This window comes from Myodes glareolus, chromosome 13, assembly GCF_982192425.1.
Source record: "Myodes glareolus chromosome 13, mMyoGla1.1, whole genome shotgun sequence".
NCBI classification, from domain to species: Eukaryota; Metazoa; Chordata; class Mammalia; order Rodentia; family Cricetidae; genus Myodes; species Myodes glareolus.
Window position 1 is genome coordinate 25,654,524 of NC_142038.1, and position 18,634 is coordinate 25,673,157.

Below are 18,634 nucleotides of genomic sequence, written 5' to 3' on the forward strand. Positions count from 1 at the left end.
AAGATAGTTCCCTTTGACCAAGCAGGCCACAGTACTCATGACTTCATGTTCCTAGGAAATCTGAGAACAGTCTTAGTTTTTTAAGAACTTGCTTTCTTAAAAGGTAGGCTTGATTTTTCTCATGGTGTCATTTTGGTAAAGATCCAAACCAAGCTTCATTCGATATGCCGTGTTAAACCCTCTATTGACTATAGAATCATCGATTGTGTGTGTGTGTGTGTGTGTGTGTGTGTGTGTGCGCGTGTTCTTTGAATCCAGACATAATAATAGAAATATCATGTAATGCTCTTGAGTTTCCATGGCCAGGGCTCCATTTATCTAAATGTCCTATGTTAAATGTGGATATGTGCAGAGAGTTAGGAATGGGTATGGTAAGGGGTAACAAAAATAACAATTGTCTTTAAGGAATGAGAGAGAAAGGGATAACCCTCTAGTGTAGAGGGCCGGTTTTGAACTGCATAGAAACTCTGTGCAAGGGAGACCTGAGGTAGCATTCTTGCTGATAGGCTTGGCAAACCAAGTTGGGAGGAGGCAACCCTCTCCCATCAGTAGAGTGCCTTGCCAATGGTCAGTCTTTGAGAACACAGATGTGCACTGTAGTTCAAAGGCTCTGATTAGGTTGTGGTTTGTCTTCTGATGAGGTGTTTTTACATATTATATTGCAAAAAGAGTTATTCCCCTAACACCGAGCTTTTTGTTTAGATCAGCTAGGGCATGAAGCTCTTGAAATTAGTTGCAACCACGTGACTAGTCTATGAAACTATTTTAATGTATTATGGGAACCTAGTTTGAGTCGTGATTTGAGTATTATAAAAAGAGGACTGGCTTTGCAATAAAGTATGCAGTTGGATCTCCTACTCTGCATCCCCTGTGTCCTGATTTCTGCAGCACTACCCAGGGTCATCCATAACCGAGGAAGTTGGGGAAGGGTCCCCAACACTCTAGTTTAAAATTGCCCATCCCTATTCTATTAGTTCTTCATTCTGGATACACTAAATCAGAATCTTAAGGCTGAGAGAAGAGGGAATAAAAGCAAATATGTAAGCCTTACAGAAAAGCATCCCCAGAGCTACTCGTTCTCAGTTAGTGTTTAATGTCTTGGTTTCTTCCTTATAAAAAAAAGCATAATGTACTTCTGTGCAATCAAATGACAAAAAATGAACAGAATAACAATGCATCACTCTACAGTCCATTAACAAGAACGCTAACATTTTCTCTTAGAAGTCTTCTTGATGCTTGATAACGTAATGACTTTTGCTTTTGTGTCACATGGAAATAGAACACTTGCAGAGTGACATCATAATAAGGACTGAGGTTCTCACAGGGGGGCCATCACCACTGGTTTTGTAACAGAACTCAACCTCAAAGGGTTTGCTAAGAAACTCTGGGCTGAAGGAATCTGGGCAGATGAACCGCAGTGATTCCTATGGAAAAGTCAAAAGCATTCCTCCTGGCTTTCTTAGCTACCAGCTATTTCTCATGTAAGGATCTCTCAAAGAATGTCATGGGAAGAATGAGCATTTAATATAATATTCCAGGGTGGGAGAGCAAATAAATAAGTACTCCTGTTTAGATGTAGAAATGTTTGGAAACCTGAGTCTTTTCTCATAGATGAAAAATTTAATATCTTAACCAGAATGAATATGAGTGGTTGACTCCATTTTTGTTTTTTGGTTTTGTTTTAATATTCCAAGAAATCTACCACAGGCAGTTTTAGACTGGATTTTAAGCAGCGATCTGTGAGGACTGCAATCCATAGATGAGAGATAATTTGGTCTTTTGTGTTGACTATCAGTGTTTGTTTCACTCTTCTTCCTCTTTCTAGTTCTTTCCCTCTTGGCTCCTACGTGTGTGTGTGTGTGTGTGTGTGTGTGTGTGTGTGTGTGTGTGTGTGTATGTGTGTGTGTGTGTGTGTGTCCGATGTGCATGCACAAAGCAGTCTAAACAAAGCAGCATCAGTTTTGGAAATAGCTTACTATATATAAGGACTACAGATGCCAAGTCCCTGGATGGCTCAGCATGGCCCTGATAAGAGCAGAAGCAGATGGTGTCATTTGCCAATCAATGGTAGAGTTTGGGAAGAGGTGAAGGAATAGTTCTTAAGCATTGCTTGAAAGAAACCAAGGTTGTGAAGTAGAACGTAAAATACAAAGGTAAAAGAAGTATTCACAATGTGGGCAACCATTGACATATAACTTCCACAAAAAGAGGCTTCCTATTTAACAGGTAGGAGAGAGAGAGAGAGAGAGAGAGAGAGAGAGAGAGAGAGAGATTTTATTAGAGACAGAAATAACTAGTGAAGATGGTGTCTACAGTGTCTATCAGCAAACAGCTAGGATGATATGAAGAACTGGTCCTTTCTCTGAAACAAATCTACTCAATCTGTGGGTTCCAGTAGCATATGACATTGCTGAGTCCCTGATGATGAAGCTTGGGGTTCTGTCCCTGCTGCTTAAGATCAGCACTAAATCTAGGCATAGGTCAAGGTTAAGTTTTCAGACAAAATATTAAGGCTCTTTTAAAAGGTCTATTATTTTATATATATGAGTGTTTTGCTGTATATATGTCTGTATCTGGTGCCCAAGAAGGCCAAAAGAGGGTATCAGATCCCTTGGAACTGGAAATACAGATGCTGGAAATCAAACCCATGTCTTCTGTGAGAGCAGCAAATGCTCTTAACTGCTGAACCATCTCTCCACCCTGAAAGGGTCTTGAACAAGAAGAGAGAAAGGAAACAAATTTGGGGATCAGACATGTTTCAGAACTTTGTTAAGGAGACAATTTTCTTAGTCCTATGGTCAGGTCAATATTTATGTGACTTAATGAGGTACACGTTTCAACACCTCATTGTTTTACTGGATATTTTAACATTTTTATTACAGATGTTATTAGTGACTCATCCTTTAAGGTAAGTTCACCTCTGTATAAGAGTAATTTTCCACTCTTGTGTTTCTTTTATTTTAAACCACATGAAATAGTTAGCATCTGGCCATTTTCTATTTTGTTTATTTTTTATTTATTTTACATAACAACCACGGTTCCTCCTCCCTCCCTTCCTTCCTTCCATTTTTTTCACCTCCCCGCATCCACCCCATCCACTCCTCAGAAAGGGTAATACTTCCCCCACGGGGAGTCAACAGTACCTGGTTCATTCAGTTGAGGCATGACCAAGTTCCCTACACACACACACACACACACACACACACACACACACACACACACACCAAGGCTGAGCAAGGCATCCCACCATATATGGAATGGGCTTCAGAAAGTTAGCTCATGCACCAAGGACAGATTCTGGTCCTAGTGCCAGGGGTCCCACAAACAGACAAGGCTATAAAACCGTCACCCACATGCAGAAGGCCTTTAGGTCCCATGCAGGTTCCCCAGCTGTCAGTTTAGACTCCATAAACTCCCACAAGTTTGGATCTTTGTGTACTTCCCCTTCATGATCTTGACCCTCTCCCTTGTTCATGTAAAACCTCCTTCCTCTCTTCAACTGGACTCCTGTAGCTCGGTCTGGTGCTTGGATGTGAATCACTGCATCTGTTTCCATCAGTTTCTGGATAAAGGTTCTATGATGACATAGTCCTCCTATATACAAATGATAAAAGGGTCAAGAAAGAAATTAGAGAAACATCATCTTTTACAATAGCCACAAATAATATAAAATATTTAGAGGTAACCAAAGAAGTGAATGAATTGTATGACAGGAACTTTAAGTCTTTAAAGAAAGAAATTGAAGAAGATATCAGAAAATGGAAAGATCTCCCATGCTGTTGGAGAGGTAGGAACAACATAATAAAAATAGCAACGTGTATGCAAATAGGTCCATATCTATCTCCATGCACAAAACTCAAGTCCAAGTGGATCAAAGACCTCAACATAAATCCAGGTACACCAAGCCTGACAGAAGAGAAAGTGGGAAGTAGCCTTGAATGTATTGGCATAGGAGACCACTTCCTAAATATAACCCCAGTAACATAGCCACTGAGAGCAACAATCAATAAATGGGACCCCCTGAAACTAAAAAGCTTCTGTAAGACAAAAGAAATAATAAATAAGACTAAACGACCACCTACAGAATGGGAAAAAAATCTTCACCAACCCCACATCTGACAGAGGGATAATCTCCAAAATATATAAAGAACTCAAGAAACTAGACATCAAAATACTAAATAACCCAATTAAAAGATGGGATACAGTTCTAAACCGAGAATTCTCAACAGAAGAATCTCAAATGGTCAAAAATCATTTAAGGAATTGCTCAACATCTTTAGTCATCAGGAAAACACAAAACAAAACAATACTGAAATACATTGAAATCTTATACCTGTTAGAATGGCTAAGATCCAAACACTGATGACAGCCTATGTTGAAGAGGATGTGGAATAAAGGGAAGGCTCCTCCACTGCTGGTGGGCATGCAAACTTACACAACCACTTTGGAAATCAGTTTGGCAGTTTCTCAGAAAACTGGCCATCAGTCTGCCTCGAGATCCAGCACTACCATTCTTGGGCAAATACCCAAAGAATGCTCAATCATACCACAAGGACACTTGTTCTATGTTCATAGCAGCATTATTCATAATAGCAGAACCTGGAAGCTATCTAGATTGTAAACAGAAGTTTCTGATCTGCCTAGTCCCACAGCCATTCGGTCCCAATTTTACACACAAAGATTTCTATTAATTAGAAACCATTTGACTTATTAGCTCAGGTGCATTATTAAATAAATCTTACACCTTAAATTAACCCATAATTCTTGTCTATGCTTAATCACATGGCTTGATACCTTTTCTCAGTGATGCATTTTCATCTCGCTTCCTCTGTGTCTGGCTGGTGACTTCATCTCTGTCTTTCTCTTCCCAGAATTCTCCTCATCCGGTGGCCCCATCTATACTTCCTGCCTGGCTACTAGCCAATCAGCATTTTAACAAACCAATATGAGTGACAAATATTACAATATATAAAAGCATTATCTTATAGCACTAGATGTCCCTCGATGGATGATTGGAGAGGAAATGTGGTACATTTACACAATGGAGTATTACTCAGCTGTATAAAACAATGATGACATGAAATTTGCAGTCAAATGGATAGAACTAGAAAAAAATCTGACAATTTTCAATCTTATGATGTCAGTTTCATATGATTCAGATACAGTATTGATTGAGAATTTTATTTTAAGGTGTGTTGCTTTTGTTTATGCTGTGGAGAATTTGTTTAGTGATGGAAAGATGTGTTGCTTTTGTTTGTGTTGCATTTGTTTAACTCTGTGAAGCTGTGTTATTGTGCCTGTCTAAATCACCTGATAGTCTAATAAAGAACTGAATGGCCAATAGCAAGGCAGGGGAAAAGACAGGCAGGGCTGGCAAGCAGAGAGATTAATAGGAGAGATCTGGCAAAAGAAGGAGCAAGGGAGAACAAGAGGAGGAAGATTCCAGGGGGCAGTCATCCAGCTACCCAGCCACCCAGCCACCCAGCCACCCAGCCACCCAGCCATCCAGCCACCCAGCCACCCAGCCACTCAGCCAACCCACCAGCCACCCAGCCAGCTACCCAGCCACCCAGCCAGCCCACCAGCCAGCCATGGAGTAAGAGTGAAAGTAAAATTACAGAAGTGAGACTGTATCACTGTCAAAATCAATTCTGGGGACTGAACACTCTCATGCCCTTTTTACCGCTGGCAAAGGAAGTTTTGACTTGTTCCCTCCCTAGTGTTTCATTTACTCTGTCTCTCTCCACCAACTCCCTTACAGTTAACCTGCTTCAATCACTGGCATACCACGGTCACCTGTTTTAGAAAACAGTTTTCTTGGAACCAAAGTGTGCTCCTTTCTACTTCTCCCTTTGTAGCTGTGGTTCTTTTCAGTTCACTACAAAGTTGTATTTGCACCAGAATCCAAATGGCAGAAAAATCATGAACTATTTATTTACCACTTATCTCTGAAGAGAAAATATTTGCCAACCTCCGCTTTAGTCATGAGAATTGAATCTATGCAATATAAACCTAAGTGAAGTGTCTACTTAAAGCAGTGGCTCCTAGTGTTGCTAAGATGAAGTTCTTCAGGCTTCACCGGCCTTTTCTTCTCCCTAAAAGACACCCTAGATATTTTTTCTAAATTCTAGTAGTTAATAGTATTTGGGGTCATTTTGTTTGTGTTATTGTGAAGCTATTTCAGTTTGTGTTACTGAGTATATAACTTTATCTGATTTTTAAATTTTGGGGAAATTGAACACGTAAGTAATATATTCAAATCACTCTCCCTTTCCCCAAACCACAATAAAACATTGTTTTATAAGTTTATTCAAAAATACATATACTTCTCTATAACATGAACTCTAATAAATAAAACCCTGAAGTCAGATATTAGGGGGTGAAAGTTGAAAGACCAGAGTAGCAGAGCAGTCAGCATCTAGAGTTTTTACCTCTCTGAAAGCTCAGACTGAATAGGCAAGACCCTGTCTTTATGACAATGTAACATCAATTCTAATTGGTCTCTACTGAATTGGCAGACAGAATGGGTGATCCTGTCTCTACCAAACCTCAGACTGAATCCTGAGCTCCTGTCTCCTCCCACTCTATATCCTTCTCTCCGCCCAGACATATCACTTCCCTTCTCCACCTGCCTAGTGCTGGGACTAAAGGTGTGAGACACCACTGCTTGGCTCCATTTCCCTTTTAGACTGATTTAATCTCCTGTAGCCCAGGGTGACCTTGAATTTACAGAGATCTGTCTGCCTCTGTCTCCTGAGTGCTGGGATTAAAGGTGTGTGCCACCACTGTCTGGTCTCTATGTTTAACTAGTGTGGCTAGCTCTGCACTCTGATCTTCAGGTAAGCTTTATTTGTTAAAGCACAAACAAAAATCACCACACTTCTCTCAAATTAAACATTCTTGTGGAGGCCAAAGAGAAGCTCAGCGGTTAAGAGTACTGGCTGCTCTTCCAGAGGACCAGGTTCATTTCATAGCATCCACATGGTGGCTCACAATCATTCATTCTTAACTCCAGTTTTGGGGGCTTGACCACACTTTTCTGGTCACCAAGGGTATTAAACATGCTCACAGTGCACATATATACATGTAAGCAAAGCACTCATATGCATAGGGTAAAAATAAACCTTTAAAAATGATTTTTCTTATGTCCATATCCAACATTAGATGTCACGTTTGCATGTTTGAATGTCCTACTAAAGCATCAATTCTTGGTAGAATCTATTAAACATACCATTCTGACTTAATCACTGAGAAAGAATATAGAAACAGTATTTTCCTCAGAGAAGTTGAGTAGTGTCATTATTTGACTTAACATTATAATAAATCTCTTATTTCAAAAATTACTGCCATTCTTTAAAGTTTTAGAAAAATGTACTATAACTTCAAATTCATTATTGACAATCCTGCTTAAGACAAATGTATAGTTGTTTGCAAAGTTCAAAAATTGCTACTTTAAAGAAAAATATTTTAAAGAACGTATCACACGAACTTGGGAGTAATCATAGATGAAGTGACCGAAGCTTTGGAAACAGCTCTGTAGTGGGAGGTTCCTAGGCTTTCACGGCACCAAAAAACCTAGTGTTCTGTGGTACATGTGACTGTCCTGTGATCTGGACATCCGCTGGAGAGAGAGGTGGGCAGTGTGGGAGCACCTGCCTGATGATTGTGCTGCACAATATTCTGACTTCCCAGCCTCCCTTCTTCCTGTGTATTCTAATATTCACAATACCCCAGGGAAGGCTTTATGCTGCTAAGTAAAACAAAATAATAGATAAACATTAGAATGATATGACCATCCCAACTCCTTCCCTTTCCAGTCCAGAATCCTAATTCCCAGAGGCCTGAACTACAGCCAGCATCTGGGAGAAGAACAAATATTGCGTTCTGTTCCAGACATCACAGCTAAAATATGACTCTGAAGAAATAAAACCACTGCCACAACAACTATAGGATGCTCAGTCCTTCTTGTTATCTTTCCCAAATGGTTCTCTTCCCTTTTGCAGCATAGTCAAGGATCTCGGCTTCATAGCCTCAGTTACATTGTAAAATGTTAATCACAATCACAAAGGCACTGCTTGCTGAGTTTATCAAAGTATAATTTTGATAGTTGAGGTTTAAAAGGGAGACATTTTACCATTGCGCCAATACTTTGTTAGAAGCCATTAACACATCATTGGAGGACAATACGTTTAACCTGTGAGTTTTGTTTTAGGTCATTTCGTGCAGTCATTATCAGAAGAAGTTTGTGCAGAAGAAACACATATGCTCCATAAGGGTCAGCCCACTATGCGCAACTAATAATGTTACATATCCTAACTCCTGCGTGTACTGCTTCGCCAGGATGTAAGTTAAAATGACATCCAACTCAGAACCCCTTGGAGAGCCTACTGTGTACCTGATGCGTAACAGCTCACCGGGACTTGCAATTTTGAAAAATGTGTATCAATTACTTTCAATATGATTCTATAAACTAAAAATTGGTAGGTCACTGGCTGAACTTGAGAGTTGTGGGTGATGGAGGGGGGAGAAGTGGGTTCCTGAGCTCCACCTCCATTTATAAGAGAAGCTTTTCTGAATATGCTTTGAATAATGGCTTTACTAGGAAAATGGATGCCAAAACATATCTTAGAAAATGTTTGAAAAAAAAATCACCCTTGATAAGATCAGACCAAAGCATGAAGCCTCAGTATTTAAGGCCAGAAGGCTCTAGGTTGAGTCCTGTCCCTGTGTCTCATAATTATTCCAACCTCAGATTCTAACCTGCAAGTCTAGCATTCATTTGTTTTTATGTCACCCACTCCGTGGGCTCCAACCACACTAACTCTTCTTTCCAGTTACTTTCAAATGCACAGAACCTGTTTCTGCCTCTAAAACTTTAGACAAAGTTTCCTCCTCTCCAAGAATATTTCCTCAGACTTTCCCAGGGCCATTGCTTCTTCATCATTCGTGTGTCAACCCAAATTGATCTCATTTTTAGTGGTAAATCTACCTTCTCAGAGAAAAAGAGTCCTCCCTGAACATAGGTACATTTCACCTCTGGTGTTTTCCATATTAGATCTTGCCTTTCTTTCATCATGCATGTAGTCCCCAATTATTTTAATTTTCTGTTTATATTTCTAATCTGTTGCCATATATACATATCATAAAGTAAAAAATCTATCGTTAGGTTTTATATAGTGATTTATAAATTATGCCACTAATAAGTGTTTGTTTAACAAACTAAGAATACATGAGTGATTATAACAATAGATATAAAGTTTGCTTCAAAATTTAAAGCACCCTTTCCAGCATTTAAAAAAAATATTATCACTTGATATTTTGCTTCAGTGTCTCAAGGCACATTTTTAGAAGTAAAGACTCTAATATGAGAAACATGGGTTCTGATCTCAATGCATGCTTAACAATGCGGTTTAAGATAGCTTAATCACATAATTATCCTCCAAAGATTAGTTATGTCAATTGAAAAGATAATACCTAAAGAAGGCTTAGGGTTATGGGTCTTAGTAAATAATAGCCTACATGACTTGCAGTTGCTACTAACTGGAGACACAGCCATCCTGATTTTCCTGGGACTAGGGGTTTTCCTGGGATATGATGCTCTGACAAAGGACGGTGACCCTCAGCTTGTCTTCACACTCAGGACTGCTATTGCTTTTCCCGCCTTAGCTGACTCCTTCAGGCCAGTTAGCATGTTCTACAGTTTTCCCCAACAGTACAATGGTGTCTTCGAGACGATCATGAGGCTTCATTTCCGAGGTTTTCAGGATAATCCCATGACATGGATAGGAATTCCTTGGAAGAAACTAACTGCATGACTATTCTTTTCTCAAACTTAGTTTTAGACCCCCCACTTTCATCCTATGTTCGGGATGAAACATAAGATAAAAGTGTCTAACTCCCTCTCCTGAAGCTTGCTTTCTCAGACTTATTCTGCCCTAGGTTGCTGGCTTAGACCTGTTTTGGTTAAAGTCCCTGTTCTGAATCTGCTCCTGTGGAGTTCCCTGTTTTAGGGTTGTTCCTGCAAAGGTCTCTGGCTCTGATCTACTTCCTGGGAGGTCCCAGACTCAGGTGTTCCCAGACCACAGAGGACCTGGCTCAGGCCTAGTTCCTTGGCGGTCCCAGACTCACGGTGAACCTGTAGGCTTCCTGACTCAGGTTTATTTTCTCAAAGGTCCCAGATTCTTGTCCTGACCCACAGAGGACTGTGTTTCTGGCCCACTCACTCAGCATCTGCTCCCCTGTACCTGCTCCTGGGAAGTTCGGATCTAATCCAGCCCAGGTCACTGGCTCAGTCCGCCTCCACAACTGTCCCTGGTCTGGATCTGTTCTCTGCCTCAGGCCTGGTCTGGCCTAGGTCGCTGACTCAGTCCTTCTCCTGTGTAGTTCGCTGTCTCAAGCCTCACCTTTTTATCCTACTTTTATATACCCCCTTTTTATTTTCAGAGTACATTTATTAATTGTGGAGGCCCATAAATGTGAGTCTATTTCTACCTTCTCTGAAGGTCAGAGAGTTTCACTTTGCTCTAAATTGTTCTACCTAGAATAAAGGTTGGAGAGTTGTAACTTACTTCTATTTCTTCAAGGTTATTGTCTATTTCTACCTCAAAGAAAGGTCCCATCTCTGTTTTTGTTTTTCTTATGGTTATGAGGATTGAATATGCTAGGCATTATAAGGTTGGAATATTTAAATGTTCTTAAAGCTTTGAACACACATATATATTAAATATTTTAAATATTGAGCCTATTCTTCATCACTTTCTCCACTTCCCTTTTCTGACCCTTTGTACCCTAAATATTTCACTTTTATTTCCATGCCATGTATGTTTAGATAAATATGCACATGAGCATATATACAGGACTTGATGTGCATATGTAAGATTACAAACCATAATTTAGAAAAAGCATATAGCATTTGCCTGAGATTGACTTCATTTACTTAATATAAATTGTTTTCAGTTGCACTCATTCTCCCGCCACAACGCCATTTTTCTATGCAGTCTATTTGGGTTTTGTGTGATGTTGATAGTAAGAGAATTCAGCTTCATTGTTTTGTACATGAACATCCAGTTGTTCCAGAAACATTGTGAAAAAAAAAACCAATTCTTTCGCTCATTGAATTGTCTTAGCAGTTTTATTCAAAATTGTTTGACTATAAATATTCCATTTCTGAACTGTCAGTCCTACCAGTGTATATGCCCTTTATCTCAATACTTCACTGCCTTGATTACTATGGTTTCTTCTCTATGTTTGGAATGGGAAGAACGATTCTTCATGTTGCTGTTTTAGATTAGTAGGCTAGTTTGCACCCTGTGCTTAAGAAGCAGTAGAGATGTTTTCAGAGAATAATTCACAGATGCCAATATCATAGCTCTGAGAGTAAATACTAGGCAAATTTAAATATCATTGAAGTACCCAAAATTTACTGTGCATTTATAATTAGTATTCCCTGAGAAATAATTGGTTATTTTAATGCAGCAGTGTTGGTACACATGAGAAGGGTTTGAATATCAGTGCTCCAAAGCCCTTTACTGGCAAATATATCCCAAACTGTTTTAGAAAGAGTTCTTAGCATTTCTTAATACAATAATGAGACTACAAAGTGTGGTTTTTCTCAAATAAATGTGCATCTTTGGCCATGCTGGTGGTGCTACCACTTAAGAACCTTTGCATATGGTGTGCCTTGGTATTTAGTACACCTTTGTTCTCCTGCTCTTCTCTTGCTCTCCCAGGCCAGTGTAAAATTCATTCTATGTCTCCTGCACCATTTCAGAGGAGTTCCTACATTACAGTTGTCTGACTCACACTCTCAAAGTTAGCTCCTTTAAGCCTTCGGTTTTTCTCTTCTCAGATTTTGTAGTAATTGAAAACGTAAGCCCAGGTCATATGTGCGATAAGGTGAGAGGACAGAGACACTTTCACCCTCATCACATGTGTGCTCCCTCCTTGTTCAGGTCATGTGTGTGATAAAGTGAGAGGACAGAGACACTTTCACCCTCATCACATGTGTGCTCCCTCCTTGTTCAAGCCCCAGCAGTGCTTCTCCTTAACACTGTGCCCAAAGTCTTTGACGTTATGCTTTGCCTAAAGATTCATTACTTCTTTGTATTTATTTAATTTTACTTTTAGTGTTTGGGATTGAACTCACCACTTACACATGCTGGCAATAACTCTATCAATAAATTATACCCAGAGCCCCACATATATCAACATAATTTTTTAAATCTTATTATGTATTTAACATCATGTTTTCTAAAAACCAATTATGACACAGTAACTTTAAAAGGAAACTACCATATGATACATATATAGTAACTTTAACAATATATGAATTGCACAGAAGCAAATAAAAAGTTTTAAAAGAAAACATGATTGTAATCTATGTAAGACTTATTATTATATACAATTTTAACTTAGAATGTATTACATACCAGATACTGTGCTTGCTTCCACTTAGGAATTGGGAATTATCTTCTTCACTATTCAAAACAGTCTTACAAAGTAGACATAAAAATACCTATTTCTCATTTTACATATAAAAAGCAAACTTAATGAGACTTGTGGCTTGTCCGACCTAGAAATAAACAATTTTTATCCATACAAGAAACAGGTTTAGCTTCCCATTTTATTTACTCAAGATTGGAATTTCATATCTGTACAGAAGTCTAGAATTTTACAAAAACAGTTTCTTGGACTGGAGCTATAGCTTAGGGACTTATAAAGCCCTAAGTCTTACCCTGTGAGCTGAAAAACTTCCTTGTAACTGTCATTTACATGTGAGTATTTAACAAGCACCTGGTGAATTCCAGAGACTGGGGCTAGGTGTAGAGAAAGAAAAGTGGACATCAAATAAGATGTTATTACCCTCAGACCATTGTGTCAAATAATATGAACACAAACCTACTATTATGAGCAAATAATTTCCCAAAGCAGGGTCCTTATAATATTCATAACATTAACATGTAGTAGGGTAGGTAGGTATGAGGGAATCATTCCCTTTCATATATAAAAAGAGACTCCAAAGTAAATATTCTTGCCCAAGTTTATACTGAGTGTATTTATAGAAGATGGGTGTTTTCATCATTTCAAGTGGGTTTTATGTGGGTATTTTTATCTTTCAAAAGGCTAAGCCACTTTTATATAAAATATGCATGTAAAGCCCACAGAGAGGAATTCAGTCTAAGATGTAGTAACTGGGTTTCCCTTGCAATTATGATTCTGTCGACAAACATTTTCACTGATTTTCCCATGCTCCTCTGCTTTATTTATTGACCATTATGTTATTTTTCTCATGAGAGGTGATATTATTATTCACCGTTTACTCGGCATTTTCACACGGAGTCCCCCCACATCTTTGTCAGTAAGTTGCCAAAACTGTCATAATTTTATAGATCTGATCATTATAATTCAGAGAAGTGAAAATATTTTCCCAGGATACATCAACTTATCAATACCCCCCTCCTTCTACCTCTTAGGGCACAGGCTTCTATCTTTGCTAAAAACTCTTATAATTATTCACTATGGTTACAAAACAGAGGGATTGGCAGAGGGTGTGGTAGAAATATTTAATGAGAGGAGAAGCAAATCTCTGTAGCTCAGGTCCATGTGTAACTGGGGAACTTACAAATCAAGGCTCCAGTCCCTTATAATTATTATACAATTAGACTAAGAAGAAGCAAGGTTATATTTTATATAAATTGTGTATAAATATTTATATTACTTTTCCTTAGATCTTTGAATTTCACTCTTCGAATCCAATACAGTGGAAAATGTTTGAAGTCCACTTCCTGATTATTCTACATTCAGCATAAGTGAGACATTCGAATCAACCATCATCTTTTCTTCATAAGGCAAAATTCATAATTATTACCTTTAAAAATCAATAAATTTGATCTTATGGAAATCTCTTTGGCTTGAGATAAAATTAATGAGACAAGTGGAAACTATGTTTGATTCTAGAAACAAAACGTGAAATTTAAAGTTGTCCCTGACTGAAAAATTTATAGTTTAATGAACTAACTTGTTTTCCAAGAATATATTTTCATGTGAATCAGAAATTTGGATAGGTTCTTGGTTGTCAATAATAAAAAAAAATGCATGCACTTCTGAAGTTTACTCTCCAGGAAGAAACAAGAAAATACATAATTATTTATCAATATTATACAATGTGAGAAAGAGGAAAGCAACACAGGTTAGCCTCCTATTATACCCACGCCTTATTATACGATGAATAGTTCATAGAACATTCATGTCTGACAAAGTCGTTTTGTGCCTATGATGAATCACAACAAAGGCTGGATAACTGGTTAATCATGTCTGAATACTGGCAAAACAGGCACATTATCTAAGCCACAGAATATTAGATACACCCATATATTAAGACTAGTAAAATGACTGAAGTTTCACCAATTATGAATTTTTTCTTAGACTCAATCATCCTTCCTTCTAATTAAGATTTCTGAGGACATCCAGTTGAAATATTGTGTCTACGTTAGGAGATTACCTAATCCAAGACAAAGCCTCCTTTTTTTAAAACTTCCTCAAAATGAGTTCAACAATACAAATTCCTACAGCAGGTCCTTTCTAATGCCTTCTTATAGGCATGTTCTCCAAGTTATGCCATCTCCAAGAAGACTGTGATGAGTAGTAACACAAACTTGTTCAACTGTTAGTGTGTTTCTGGTGGCCTTTAGATTAGGCCATTTCAAATGTAGCACTTGATCTCAATTCAAATTCAAGTTGGACAAGAATTTTTCTTCTTCTTCTTCTCCTTTTCCTCTTCTTCTTCCTCTTCTCCTCTCTTCCTCCCCTTCTTCCTTCCCTTCTTCTTCTCCTTCATAATTCTTTTTTTCTTCCTCTTTCTCTTCTCTTCCTTCTTCCCTTTACATTCTTCCTACTCTTCTTCAAGGACATCTACAGAGTCACAAAGACTGTGAAAATAGATTATCTCCAACTCTTGATGAAAAAGGAATATTTATTTGTCATTTTATTAACTCATAAATTACCTTGCTCTCCAAAACCCAAGTGGTCAGTATTGTTAATGCAGTTGGGGCATCAAAGAAAGCTGCTTAGTACTGCTAATAAAGACAGCATCCTGGCCAAAGAATATGTGTGACAGAGGAGAATTAAGGTGGGGTGAGGGAGCCCAAGGAGCACTGATGTTTAAGCAACACTGCTTTCCACGCAGTGGGGGTCCCCACTTCCCTTTTGCTAATATGATTGACTTATCAACCCACACTGTCAGATTCTACCTAACTCTGCCACCATGAGCATCTTCTCTGCTGGTCTCTCATTCTCATCTCCATTCTCATCCATCTTCTGACTACAAAGCTCAGCTTAGTCCTAGAATCTAGAGATTTTTCATTTTCTTCCTTAGTCTTAAAGACTTTGAGATTCAAATTAAATCCTCACATATATTAAGTCATTCTTTGTCTAGCACAATAATGTTAGAGTAAAATACTGGCTTAATAACAGGCTTTTAAAGTACACTAGATCTTGGTTTTATTAAAAATTTCATACAATAAATTTAATGTTTTCACCCTCCTTTAGCCCTCCTCCCCCAACTCCTCCCAGATTCTCACTTTACCACTTTCCCAACTCCATGCCTTTTCCTCATTCTCACTCTCTCCCTTGATTTTTCTTTATCTCTTTGTCAAGAGATGCTGCTCGCATTTAGAATCACTACTAGTATTTAGTATCTAAAGCCCTGCAATGTCCTGTCCTGACTGGAAAAAAAAAGACCCTCCAAAGTGCCAACCGTGTTTCTATGAGAAACAACTAACCCCCTAGATGACAACTGTCTATCATAGTCACACCTTCCGCTTCTCGAGCCCACATACGTTGCTGGTAATCAATGACAGCACACTCTGCTGAGCTGGGGGAGGCTCAAAATCTCTCTCGGCCGAGCAACTAGGCAGGCTTTGCCATCATACTCCACGGAAGGGAAACATTTACCATCTAGTTCTTACCCTTTTCTTTTTAAAACTAAGTGGCTATCCTAGGCCTTTGAAACCCTACTGTACTATTTTGTTTCTATACCTTTAGCCATGTGAGTCCCTCTAAGGCATGGGCTCTTAGAGAAGAGCTCTGAAGCTGAGCAAATGTACTTTATTGGTTACACCTTCACAATTGGCATTCTTTTTAATTGACATTCAAAAGTAATATAGAAAGTAATGCATTTTATTATGCAATCAGGAGGTGCTTTTGTCAATAGCCACATAAGAGCATTTACTGCCATAGCGTGCTTCCAGTTCAATAAATGAACTACACCATCTAGTGGAAGAACACAGAGGTAGGTAGTATCTTCAACTTATTTGAAGAGAAATGTTTTCATATTATGAGAATGCATTTGTTCTAAACTGTTGGCCTGAATTTGGGGGCAAAGAGAATTTTATTCAGAAATTTTTTCCCACATTCTATTTTTCCATATAATATATTTTGTCATGTTACCATTCCCTCACCTCCTTCTAGATCCTTTCTGTAATGTAGATGATACTCCTGATGACACTCTATTGAACAAAATTGATTTTCCCTTTGCCAGTGCATATCAATTTTCAGACAACTTCTTGGTTAGAGACAGGACCCCATGTCCCATCTGTATTCCTCTCTCAGGTATGAGACACCATCTGACTTGCCACTGTGTGTGCTGCCACAGTCCCTATGATTTCATATGTATATGGGTACTGTTGTGCTTGGACAACACTGTTTCCTTGGAGTTACCCCTCAACTCTAGCACTTTCTTTTTTTCTTTTTAAATTTTTTATTGATTTTTATGGAGCTCTACATTTTTTCTCTGCTCCCCTCCCTGCCTCTTCCCTCCCCTTCATCCCTCCCCCAAGGTCCCCAAGCTTTCAATTTACTCAGGAGATCTTGTTTTTTTCTACTTTCCATGTAGATTAGATCTATGTATGTCTCTCTTAGTGTCCTCATTGTTGTCTAAGTTCTCTGGGATTGTGATTTGTAGGCTGATTTTCTTTGCTTCATGTTTAAAAACCACCTATAAGTGAGTACATGTGATAATTGTCTTTTGTGTCTGGGTTACCTCATTCAAAATGATGTTTTCTAGCTCCATCTATTTTCCTGCAAAATTCAAGATGCCATTATTTTTTTCTGCTGTGTAGTACTCCATTGTGTAAATGTACCACATTTTCCTAATCTATTCCTCAGTTGAGAGGCTTTTAGGTTGTTTCCTGGTTCTGGCTATAACAAACAATGCTGCTATGAGCATAGTTGAGCACATATCCTTGTGGCACGATTGAACATCCTTTGGATATATGTCCAAAAGTGGTATTACTGGGTCTTGAGGAAGTTTGTTTCCTAATTTTCTGAGAAATTGCCACACTGACATCCAAAAGAACTGTACCCACTTGCATTCCCATCAGCAATGCAGAAGTGTTCCCTTTACCCCACAAAATTATTGGCCATTTCTAGAAGTGTTTGGTGGAAATTTTTGGGATCTTTCATATGTGATTTAATATCATATCCATATAGGGATAATTTCACTTGCTCATTTTCTACTTGTATCCTTTTAATTATCCTTCTTCCAGTTTTTATTCGTTTAGGATGTTAGCTATGAGGTTTTTTTTTTTAGATATTCTTTATTATGTTGAGTTAGATTCCCTTTAGCCCTACTTTCTCTAGAACTTTTATCATGAAGTCAAGTTGAATTTTTCTCAGTCTTTTCTGAATATATTGCTTGATTATGTGATTTTTATCTGTAGGTCCATTCTTATGATTTATTATATTTATCGACTTTAAGTTGAACAATCCATGCATCTCCACAATAAATCCAACTTGATCATGATGGATGATATTTTTGTAACATGCATACGTTTGTCTTGTAATTATTTTATTGAGGATTTGTGAAACTATGTTAATTAAGGATATCAGCCAATAGTTTTCCTTCCTTATGTCTTTACCTCTTTTTCAGTTAGTATTAGAGTAATACTTGCTTCAGAGGAGTTTGGAATTAATCCTTTTTTTCTATTTTTTTTAAAAATAGTTTAAAAGGTATTCAGTGCAGATCTTTAAAAGCCTCCTAGAATTATGCTGTGAATCCATATAGACTTGGAAATTGAAGCCAGCAATTGACAAATGGGCTTCATAAAAATAAAAAGTTTCTGTACACCTAAAAAAGTTCAATTGAGTGAAGAGGAAGCCCATAGAATGGGAGATAATCTTGGCCAGATTACATCTGACAGAGTATTAATATCCAGAATATATAAAGAACTCAATAGCAAAGAATTAAAAATGGGCCTGACACCTGTACAAGAGAGTTTTCAAAAGAAGGAAAAATTGTATAGAAATGTTTATTGTCCCCGGTAAATACAGAAATGTAAATCAGAGCAACTTTGAGATTTCAACTTACCCAATCAGAATGGCAAAGCTCAGGAAAACAGCTGAAAATGCTGGAGTGGGCATGAGGAAAATTAAATGTTATTTACTGTTGATGGGGCTGGCGACTGGTCTAGCCACTCTGGGAAGTGGTGGTGACAATTTCTCAAAAACTAAATAGAAATCAACCACTCGATTCCTTCCTTGGCACGTGGCCATAGGAGTCAACAACCTACTCCATTGATGCACACTCACTCATGGTCATTACTGTTTTCTTCACCATAGCTAGAAAATGGAAACAACC

The 18,634-nt window shown here is 38.2% G+C and overlaps 1 protein-coding gene across 1 annotated transcript; it reads left to right on the forward strand.

Moving 5' to 3' along the window:
* The first annotated feature begins 1,323 nt into the window (after window positions 1-1,323).
* LOC125390423 (ovomucoid) lies at window positions 1,324-13,879 on the forward strand. The gene is made up of 4 exons (XM_048419432.3): window positions 1,324-1,481; window positions 2,883-2,908; window positions 8,213-8,343; window positions 13,728-13,879. The coding sequence occupies exons 1-4, from the start codon at window positions 1,427-1,429 to the stop codon at window positions 13,786-13,788; spliced, it is 273 nt and encodes a 90-aa protein (XP_048275389.1). The 5' UTR covers window positions 1,324-1,426; the 3' UTR covers window positions 13,789-13,879.
* The last annotated feature ends 4,755 nt before the right edge of the window (window positions 13,880-18,634 follow it).

Bases quoted from the DNA above. Each gene is read 5' to 3' on its own strand.
- LOC125390423 (XM_048419432.3), top strand. From the start codon at position 1,427: ATGGAAAAGTCAAAAGCATTCCTCCTGGCTTTCTTAGCTACCAGCTAT. The intron at 1,482-2,882 runs GTAAGGATCTCT...TTTTTATTACAG, and splicing joins AGCTACCAGCTATTTCTCAT to ATGTTATTAGTGACTCATCC. The intron at 8,344-13,727 runs GTAAGTTAAAAT...ACTTTTCCTTAG, and splicing joins GTGTACTGCTTCGCCAGGAT to ATCTTTGAATTTCACTCTTC.